This window comes from Electrophorus electricus, chromosome 11, assembly GCF_041902795.1.
Source record: "Electrophorus electricus isolate QZ-2024a chromosome 11, ASM4190279v1, whole genome shotgun sequence".
Classification (NCBI taxonomy): Eukaryota; Metazoa; Chordata; class Actinopteri; order Gymnotiformes; family Gymnotidae; genus Electrophorus; species Electrophorus electricus.
The window spans coordinates 30,034,226-30,045,000 of NC_137507.1; the positions used below are offsets into that span (position 1 = coordinate 30,034,226).

Below are 10,775 nucleotides of genomic sequence, written 5' to 3' on the forward strand. Positions count from 1 at the left end.
CCACCACCCTACAACAGTCTGTATGAGACATTATTTAGGTTTGACGTATGTATGGAGCTTTTCCATTCTTTCATGTGTTCTTACAGGGAGGCCCCCAGTGCTGGAATGTCCAGGCATTTCTACAAGCACCTGGTGTAAATATCACATCTTAAAAAAGGTTTGATGTAAGTAAGCAGAGTGAAAAACAGTGAAAAGCTCCTACCTATAAACTGAGCCACACCTACAGTATCATTTCTTCTGTGCTTTTCTGTTTTCTCCCTTCCCTCATAGCTGTCTCTGGGCTAGCTGAGGTATTATGCTCTTGCCTTTTGTTCGTTTTAGGGTTAGTATCATACACTTTCTTAGCTGTAATAGATGTCATCTGATATTTTATACATTTTAGACAATACACCTTTCATTTCAAACCAGTTTCTCTTTTAACTTTAAAAGAGGTACAAAAACATCAAAGAAGAAACATTTAGTGAAATGTTTGTTTAAGAGTTAAAAGTGACTAATCTCATGGTTAGTTCAACCTATGATATGTCTGAAACCACGCCATTTCTCAATAATAGTCCAGTATGGTTTTTAGACATGTTAAATGCGCTAGGTAGGGTAAAAACTCCACAATGAGTGTTTACAAAATACACCTACTGCTCTGAATTTGTGTGTGTTTTATTATTGTTATTGTTATAGGCCGGCTCATATGTGTAGAAAAGATCAGAAAAGATCAGATGTGTAGAAAACAGCTAAACTGTCCAACACATATTTTTGTGACATTTTTTGTTTTTGTGACTTTTTTGGAATATTGTATGCACATTATCACTAACCCTTTCAGGTACCTACCTAACTACACTTGGTATGGCAACATAAACTCGAGCAACTATTTTTGTATTTTTGTCATTTGTGGTGTCCCACTTATGAAGAGTCAGTCAGCCTACCTAACACCCAAGACATGGTTACACTCTTTTGAATAATTCCTGCTTTGGGACAATTCCTGTTGTATTTTCTTTCTAATCTCTTAGCCAGATCAGCAGCACTTAAAAACATCCACAGATGAGGAACCAGACATACGATAATTATAATATAGTACCTTATTACTGTTTAAATAATAATAATTTCATCATTATTGTTCATTGTGATGAGAAGAAAATTGATTGTTACATAATTGATATCACTAATTATTTTAATGATTTAAATTCCTCAAGTTACATGTGCAATAAGACGCCAACGGTCTGACATTTATAGACAAAACAATGTTTTTTATCCTTATGAAAAAAAATTCAGTCAGTTGTATATATTTAGTAAACATAAAAGATGTTATATATTTAGTGGATATTCGTAGTCAAACTCCCCTTGTGAGAAACTGGACGTGTCTTTATGTGCATATGTGAAGTGAGGAAAACACCATGTTGCACTTGCGTTTGTGCAGGTCAGAGGAGGCGGTAGAGCGCGCAGTTTTTAACCAAAATGGTCTCAAAACTACCGTTGCGTCGCTATTTTAAATGACACGCCCCTTTTTTTACCGCTCTGTTCACTCTGTCGCAGGCGCATTTAATTCCTTCCACCAAATGAACATGGCGGAAAATGAACATATGGCGGAAAATGAACATATGGCGGAAAATGAACATATGGCGGAAAATGAACATATGGCGAAAAATGAACATATGGCGGAAAAGGCGTGTGAAACCATTAAAAGGCTGCGTTAGGCAGCTGGAACAGCACAAGACATATCTCAGGATGCCCAGGGTACCCAGTCTAGGCCACACTGATGATGTATATTTTTGTTTGTATTTATGTTATGTTATTAAAGACAGCGTAACTGTGTGGTAGGGTGCGCGAATAAAGCCCAACATGTTTGATTCGCTAGTGAGGCTGTTTACTTCTCAAGTCAAAACGTCGACACAATGTCACTCACTGTCGGAGCACTTATTATTTTCAGTTATTTTCAGCAGTTTTACTTTTCTGTAATGGCAAACATGTAAAGGGTCATTATTTATCAACAGTTAATGTACTTCCAACCCTCCCAATCTGACAGAAAAGCAATCACCTCAAATGTGATGCAAAAATCTACTTTATTTTAGTCATATCATCAAAAGGAAAAACAAGTCTTGATGTTTACAGCCATCCTGATGTGGACTGTTGCACCTCCTCAGCCAGCCAGTCACAGTAAGTTACATCGCAGACAGTTATACTCTTTTGAAGGCTATCTACTTTGCGAGAGGTCCTACAGTATTTTTTCGGTGAGATAAATGAAAAGGAATTCATTGTTAATTGTTAATTGACACCATGTATTTTATGCCACTTTTATATTTTATGCAACAAAAGGTGTCATTTTAATGCAGTTTTTTAGATCACCATAATTTTGTTCAAGACTTGTGTTATGGCAAAAATAAATTTAATTAACAAGCAGGGCACAAAAGATTACAACAAAAATTAAGGTCAACAACAAAAAGAAAAAAACAGCTCTTAATTTTTTATCCCGTGCTCAATGTATAATAATAATAATAGTAATAATTTCACTTTATATTGCGTCTTTTTACCCAAGGTCAAGTTACAAAATCTCAAAACTAATAGTGTGACACAATCAAATTTATGTTTTTATATTTTTAATAAAAAATACATTGGTCGGCCCTTTATGAGGGAAGTTATCTAAAGGCAAATATGCTAATATGCAGGTGAAGGAAGAAACTGTCTACATTTCCATATTCCTCTAATATTTGGTATGAAGTAGAATTATAGGTGTATGATCTTTCATGTATAGATTGTTTTTGTGCATTTTTTGGATGTTTTGCTTTGTTGTTTTCCATTTTCTTGGCCCTGAAAAACACAAACCAGTGTCAGCCAGACACCAAGAACTCTGATGCTCAATTCATCACATTAACTTCCACATTAGTGACGATATGTTAGTTTCTAAATAATACATAATACATGGATGGAATTTGTTCTTTTCTTTCTGGGTTTTTGTTCTTTTCCAGTGCACCTGAAACGGAACCAAAAACAGCAGAGGCTGGAAGATTTCTGAGAACCTGACAGGAAACCTGATACTCAAGAACATCATAAAAACTACAAATGGTCTGAATTGTTAGATGAATCATACAAATATTCGCATATTCTTATAGTGACATGAGGTTTATAATTAGCAGGTATGCAACAGGACACTACAGACAGTTAGACACATGCTGTAAGTGTGAGCACATGACACGATTTTCATGAAAACAATAAAAATATAAATAGTTTAACTTGCTCTTAGATGATTCATAACAGCTATTCAGACCATCTTGTTTGAAAAGCACAGTGAAAACAGAAGCACAGTGAAAACAGAAGCACACCCGTTTACAATCACTTTCAAAGTCCTTTAAGAGGTTCTCTTCAGTAACTACTGTTCAGAGGTTTCAGTATTATCGGGGGAATACGCAAGGACACTCACTCTTACAGTGATGACTGTTTAGCTGCACTCCTCTTTCCTCGATAGAGCACTGTGTATAGACGCAAGATGCTTGTTTAGCACAGTAGACACTCATCAGTGAACATTCATTTAACTTTACCAAGTCACACTGAAAGAATTTTTTCCAAATAATTACCTTTTCAGGTTTGTTCAGAGTATAAAGTTCCAATAATTAGTTATATTGCTTGTTAAATTAATTAAATCCATTTGAAATGACATTCAAATGAATGTCCTGTGAAGAATACATACCCAACCCAACACTGGTACCAGAACAGGAAACTGAAGGTAAAGAATTAACAAGAACAGTAAATGCAGTGATTACAATGAATATCTTTTAAATCATTTTCAGAAATTACATGCATATTTCTGCATCATAAATTGACCCTGAAAAGTATACTGTGTTACTGTAATAGATGCTAATGCCGTAATAAGATTTCATGTCCTTTCACTCCAAACATGCATTGATGTGTATAGACGCTCAGTCACACTTGTAACATCACTCACATTAGTTTCAGTGTAGTTATTGAATTATTCTGAATGCTGAAGCCTGGACTGTAGAGGAATTGATGCTCAAGGCAAAGTTGGTCAGTAAAATTCCTGAGTACAAGCTCTTTGACAGTAGAGTTAGACTTGCACATGAGTAGTTGATTTAATAAATGGGTGATTAATAGTGGGGGAGTAGTTGATTTAATAAATTTGTAATTGATAGTGGGGGAGTAGTCGATTTAATAAATTTGTAATTGATAGTGGGGGAGTAGTCGATTTAATAAACAGTTGATTGATAGTGGGGGATTAGTTGATTTAATAAATTTCTGATATATAAGGGGGGAGTAGTTGATTTAATAAATGGGTGATTGATAATGTGGGAGTAGTCAATTTAATAAACGGGTGATTGATAGTGGGGGAGTAGTTGATTTAATAAATTTGTGATTGATAGTGGGGGAGTAGTTGATTTAATAAACAGGTGATTGATAGTGGGGGAGTAGTTGATTTAATACATTTGTGATTGATAGTGGGGGAGTAGTTGATTTAATAAACAGGTGATTGATAGTGGGGGAGTAGTTGATTTAATAAACAGGTGATTGATAGTGGGGGAGTAGTTGATTTAATAAATTTGTGATTGATAGTGGGGGAGTGGTTGATTTAATAAATGGGTGATTCATTGTGTGAGTGTGAGTGCTGTGTGATTGGTAGCTGGATACCAGCCAGGTTGTAACGATATGGAAGTGATATGTCACCTTTGACTTTCTTACTGGGGGCTTGGATATTTGTAAAGCTGCTTTGTGACAACATCTGTTGTAAAAATTGCTGTATAAATAAATTTTTTATTGTGAATTTTGAAGTGGTATGGGTGTTCTTAAGGGAGTTTTCACACACTGCTTCTGCATTTTAGTTTTTGTTAAATAAATCATGACTCAGTGTAGTTTGACGTGTTATTTTTCATCTGAGGATTTAATTTTAAAACTTGCTAAGGGCCAGATGTTTTTTTTTACATCCTGATATGTAAAACCATAAAGTCCAAACCAGTGTATTTTTGTTTTTCACATGACTGTATATGATCCTTCTGTTTTCAGCCCTCACGGTGAGTCCAGGCACACGGGCTAAAGTAAACTTTCTTCCCAAAACCCATCCAAAAAGTTATGTAAACAAACAACATATGTAAACTTTTGTTATTGAAAGAATCATCAATTCAAATACATGCAAGCACTTAAACCATCACCTTAATATGTACATAACAGTCTGATTATTGTATGCATGTAAACACAGTTTAATGATCTGTGTAAATCTCACCTGAGTATAGCCGTTTGGGGCAGAACGCAACTTTAGGACCGCTGCTCGTTACCGGGGCAACCACCACAGTGTACAGATCCCCACACTGTATGTCGGAGATGTTGCAGAAGTTGTAGCCCAGTGCTGGGCTGCAGGTGTAGTTGTTTCTGCTGCCATAAATATCAGCCGAGTAGTTATAGTGCTGTCCCGACGCTCGCCAGTAGATGCGCAGAGTGCTGTTGACTGTCCTGTACAGCCTCACGTTAGCAGGACAGCATGCACCTCAGAGTGAGAGTATAACGGAGAAAATGACAGAGACCATGATAGGTTGTTAAAAATGACTGTTAAATATGATTGACATATAGTGGGGGATGTCTAGATCAGGTAGGATCAACTAGACAAAGCTATTGTTGGAAGTTAGAGGTTATGACATTTTACATTTACATTTACGGCATCTGGCAGACGTTCTTATCCAGAGCAACTTACAAAAGTGCTTTGTCATTTCCTCATAGAATATATCCTAGTACAGTACAGTAGGTTAGAGTCCAAGATACCAGAGAATAGTCTTGATGCTTGTCATCCATGAGACTTGAAGCCTGTTTCAAGCCTGTTCATCTACTATTGTTTGTATGACATGTCCCCAACGCAAGAAGGTTAAATAGACAACAATTTCAAAGTATAACAATGACAGACCATACAGTTACATTACACCCTAAAATCAAAGAATGTGATCTACCATTCTAATAAATGGAGCATGCTGAAGTGTGTGTTAGAGGATGACAAAGCATGTTAAGTGTGTGTTTGTGCCTTTTGGAGTGTGTTGGAGCATATTGGTAGGGTGTTGGAGCATGTTGGGAGTGTAGTGGAGCATGTTGGTGCATGTTGGAGCGTGTTGGAGCATGTTGGAGCATGTTGGTGCATGTTGGAGCGTGTTGGAGCATGGTGGTAAGGTGTAACTCACTAGAAGAGAAGCCATAATAGCTGCACTCAGATTTATGCCCTGTGCTGCTTATGGCTTCCAGCGAGACGCTGTAGTTGGTGCCACATGTGATGCATCCCATCAGGCAGTGCATGTCCATGGTGTGGCACCTGGCCTGACCTCGTGAGGATGTCAGGGACGCAATGAAAGACTGTGCACCCACGGAAGACGACCACGTCACCCGGGACATGGCCTGTGTCACCTGCTCTACATTGAGAGAGGCAGGACAGCACGGTCCTGCATGGGAGAGTGAGACAGGAAGTCCCAGTCACGTATGTCACAGTAGGACTGAAATGCACTGGTCTGCTATGTGATTAATGATTTTTTATTAAAAAATAAGTAAGTATTATTGTACGTATTAATGAAACCCATGAAAGGTAGACTGCCAATTATATACCAGTACTGTACCTGTAATCTACCTGTGGCTTCTACTTGTCCTGATTGAGAACTAACTTTACCTGTTTCCAGGGCAACGCTGTAGCTGGGCAGGCTCCGCCCCATGGCGTTGGTGGCATACACGCTGACCTGATATGTGGCTCCACAAGGCAGGCTGGTGATGTCACAGGAAGTGTTACTGGACCTGCAGCTGAGGGTGCCAGCGTTTCCCGTGGCGACTGCCGTGTAGTTGGCATATCTGTTGGCAGCACTCCACAACACGTGAATGGACGAGGAGTTCACCTGAGTGAGGCTGAGGACCTCTGGCATACATGGGGCTTAAGAGATAGAACACAGAGTGACTGACCTACTCCACACACACAAGTGCTGTATGTGTGTATTGTATTGGATACATGTATTGTCATGTGAACTCTCAGTAAGATTGTGTTTTTTCTTGTGTGTGTGTGTGTGTGTGTGTGTGTGTGTGTGTGTGTGTGTGTCTGTGTGTGTGTGTGTGTGTGTGTGTGTGTGTGTGTGTGTGTGTGTGTGTGTGTGTGTTGACCTGCTTTTCAGGTAGGATTTACTGAAATTGTATTATTTCAAATTTACTGCAATAATTTACTGTTAAAAATGGAGAAATAGGAAGTGTTGTCAAATCGGAGTACTGTCATCCCTAACCCTAACTCTACTGTCATCCCTAACTCTAACTCTACTCTCATCCCTAACCCTAACCCTACTGTCACCCCTAACCCTAACTCTACTGTCATCCCTAACCCTAACTCTACTGTCATCCCTAACTCTAACTCTACTGTCATCCCTAACCCTAACTCTACTCTCATCCCTATCCCTAACTCTACTCTCATCCCTATCCCTAACTCTACTGTCATCCCTAACCCTAACCCTACTGTCATCCCTAACCCTAACTCTACTGTCATCCCTAACCCTAACTCTACTGTCATCCCTAATCCTAACTCTACTGTCATCCCTAACCCTAACTCTACTGTCATCCCTAACCCTAAGCCTACTGTCATCCCTAACCCTAACCCTACTGTCATCCCTAACCCTAACCCTACTGTCATCCCTAACCCTAACTCTACTGTCATCCCTAACCCTAACTCTACTGTCATCCCTAATCCTAACTCTACTGTCATCCCTAACCCTAACTCTACTCTCATCCCTAACCCTAACTCTACTGTCATCCCTAACCCTAACCCTACTGTCATCCCTAACCCTAACTCTACTGTCATCCCTAACCCTAACTCTACTGTCATCCCTAACCCTAACTCTACTGTCATCCCTAACCCTAACTCTACTGTCATCCCTAACCCTAACTCTACTGTCATCCCTAATCCTAACTCTACTGTCATCCCTAACCCTAACTCTACTCTCATCCCTAACCCTAACTCTACTGTCATCCTGTGGTAATCTCTTCAACCAGCCCCTGTAACTGAGCATTTTGGTTTTAGAATAGTATATAATCAGGTTTTTTGAATCACTGAGCTCTATATGAGTCTGTATGCATGTAATAAGGACATTGTTCTGTTGCTTTTGTGTTCAACTTTAGTAACTTTAGTAGACATTTATCTGAATGATATGTTGCTTATTGTAGATGCGTGTGTAGTACACATCATTACTTCAATATAAGTGTGTGTGTGTGTGTGTGTGTACGTGTGTGTGTTTGTGTGTGCGCGCATGTGTGTGTACGCGCGTATGTGTGTTCGCGCACGTGTGTATGTGTGTGTGTGTGTGTGTGTACGTGTGTGTGTGTGTGTGTGTGTGTGTACGTGTGCATGTGTGTGTATGTGTGTGTGTGCGTGCATGTGTGTAGGCTACCTGTCTCTTGTGTGTGAGCTGAGCAGCTGTAGTTGCAGCCACTGATCTCACTGCAGGGTCTGATCACCACACTGTACAAACTGTTGCACGTGAGATCAGACAGGACACAGAGTGGCATCGTGTCACTGCAGTGCACAGTGCCCGTGCCAGTCTCTGCCCGCGTCTCGTATAGCTCCGCCCCCTTCACTGCAGACCACGTGATCTCCAACGTGTCCACAGAAATGAGAGCGAGTGAAACGCTCTCCGGACAGCAGGGAACTGGGCAGGGAGAGAGAGAGAGGGTGAGAGGGTGAGAGAGAGAGAGAGAGAGAGAGTGAGGGGGTGAGAGAGAGAGAGAGAGAGAGTGAAAGAGAAAGAGAGAGAGAGAAGTAAGAGTGCAAGAGAAATAAAGTAATAAAAAAGAGAAAGAAATTCCCTTATGAATAATAAAGCAAATTTATCGTTATTAATAAAACATATTTAGAGGAACATGTTTCTGCCTCAATAAGTCTCACAATTAAAGGCTATATCGATTCCAGGTGAATAACTGCATACATATATCTCTATGCATATATCTGTAAGCATATTTATCACTGTGTGTGTGAGTGTGAGTGTGTGAGTGTATGTGGGTGTGAGTGAGTGTGTGTGTGTGTGTGTGTGTGTGTGTGTATGTGTGTGTGTGTGGGTGTGTGTGTGAGTGTGTGTGTGAGTGTGTGTGTGTGTGTGTGTGTGTGTGTGTGTGTGTGAGTGTGTTTGTGTGTGTGTGAGTGTGTGTGTGTGGGTGTATGTGGGTGTGTGTGTGTGTGTGTGTGTGTGTGTGAGTGTGTGTGTGTGTGTGTGTGTGTGTGTGTGTGGGTGTGTGAGTGTGTGTGGGTGTGTGTGTGGGCGTGTGTGTGGATGTGTGTGTGTGTGTGTGAGAATGTGTGTGTGTGGGTGTGTGTACAGTGTGGACAGACCCGTAGTGTAGTTGAGTGTCAGTCCTGGAGGACTCGGTCCATTCTGGTTGTTTGCGAACACAGAGATGAGGAAGTTGGAGCTGCACGGGCAGCTGAAGTAGCAGGTGGTGGAGGTGGTGTTGCACAGGATCTCTGCTCCATCATCCCGTTTGATGTAGGTGAGATAGTAGTCCGCCCATGCTACAGGGGTCCATGTCACTGAACAGTTCTCCACAGCATGCTCCGTCATATTCACAGACTCAGGAGAGCAGGGGTCTACCAGAAACAGACACATGAGGTTAGTGTATGTTTGTGTGTGTGTGTGTGTGTGTGTGTGTATGGGTTTGTGTGTGTGTGTGTGTGTGTGTGTGTGTGTATGGGTTTGTGTGTGTGTGTGCGCGTGTGTATGGGTTAGTGTGTGTGTGTGTGTGTGTATGGGTTTGTGTGTGTGTGTGTGTGTGTGTGTGTGGGTTTGTGTGTGTGTGTGCGCGTGTGTGCGTGTGTGTATGGGTTAGTGTGTGTGTGTGAGTGTGTGTGTGTGTGTGTGGGTTAGTGTGTGTGTGTGCGTGTGTGTGTGTGTGTATAGGTTTGTGTGTGTGTGTGTGTGTATGCATTTGTGTGTGTGTGTATGTGTGTGTATGGGTTTGTGCGTGTGTGTGCGCGTGTGTGTGTGTATGGGTTTGTGTGTGTGTGTGTGTGTGTACGGGTTTGTGTGTATGTGTGTGTGTGTGTATGGGTTTGTGTGTGTGTGTGTGTGTGTGTGTGTGTGTGCGTGTGTGTGTATGGGTTTGTGTGTGTGTGTGTGTGTGTGTGTGTGTGTGTGTGTGTGTGTGTATGGGTTTGTGTGTGAGTGTGTGTGTATGTGTGTGTGTGTGTGTGTGTGTCTGTGTATGTGTGTGTGTGTGTGTGTGTGTGTGTGTGTGTGTGTGTGTGTGTGTGTGTGTGTGTGTGTGTGTGTGTGTGTAACACGTGCAGGTAACGAGAGCCTGAGAGTCAGATGGATTGCTGGGTCCAGCCTTGTTCTCAGCTGTGACATTGACCAGGTGTTTCTGGCTGCAGATAACTGGACTGATGATGCACATTAACTCTGTAGCTGCGCTACAGTTCTGTCCAGTGGAGCTCCAGGCGTAGTACAAGTCGGCCCCTTTCACCAGCTGCCAGGTCACTGCTAAACCGTTCCCCATTAACCTCATTGGGTCCAGGAACACCTGCACACCTACCGGTGTGGGGGGACCTGCAAGAACACAGCAGACATGAGAGCAGAAGACAGCAGCCACATTGCAGGACTCCGTGCTCACCTGTCTCCAACACGCTTCAGGTGTGTTCATTAATAATCTCCGTGCTCACCTGTCTCCAACACGCTTCAGGTGTGTTCATTAATAATCTCCGTGCTCACCTGTCTCCAACACGCTTCAGGTGTGTTCATTAATAATCTCCGTGCTCACCTGTCTCCAACACGCTTCAGGTGTGTTCATTAATA

At 41.3% G+C, this 10,775-nt stretch overlaps 1 protein-coding gene across 2 annotated transcripts in view; it reads right to left on the reverse strand.

Moving 5' to 3' along the window:
* Window positions 1-2,045: 2,045 nt before the first annotated feature.
* Window positions 2,046-10,775, reverse strand: part of LOC113591944 (fibronectin type III domain-containing protein 7) — a 12,462-nt gene continuing 3,732 nt past the window's right edge. For both annotated transcript variants that reach the window (XM_035528085.2, XM_081723995.1), the window contains exons 6-14: window positions 10,269-10,529; window positions 9,317-9,571; window positions 8,382-8,639; window positions 6,632-6,886; window positions 6,156-6,410; window positions 5,216-5,476; window positions 3,674-3,703; window positions 3,407-3,455; window positions 2,046-2,796 (exon numbers count right to left, since the gene is read on the reverse strand). In XM_035528085.2, the coding sequence (XP_035383978.1) occupies window positions 3,409-3,455; window positions 3,674-3,703; window positions 5,216-5,476; window positions 6,156-6,410; window positions 6,632-6,886; window positions 8,382-8,639; window positions 9,317-9,571; window positions 10,269-10,529 (1,622 nt within the window). In that variant the 3' untranslated portion in view covers window positions 2,046-2,796; window positions 3,407-3,408. The remainder of the gene's footprint in view (window positions 2,797-3,406; window positions 3,456-3,673; window positions 3,704-5,215; window positions 5,477-6,155; window positions 6,411-6,631; window positions 6,887-8,381; window positions 8,640-9,316; window positions 9,572-10,268; window positions 10,530-10,775) is intronic.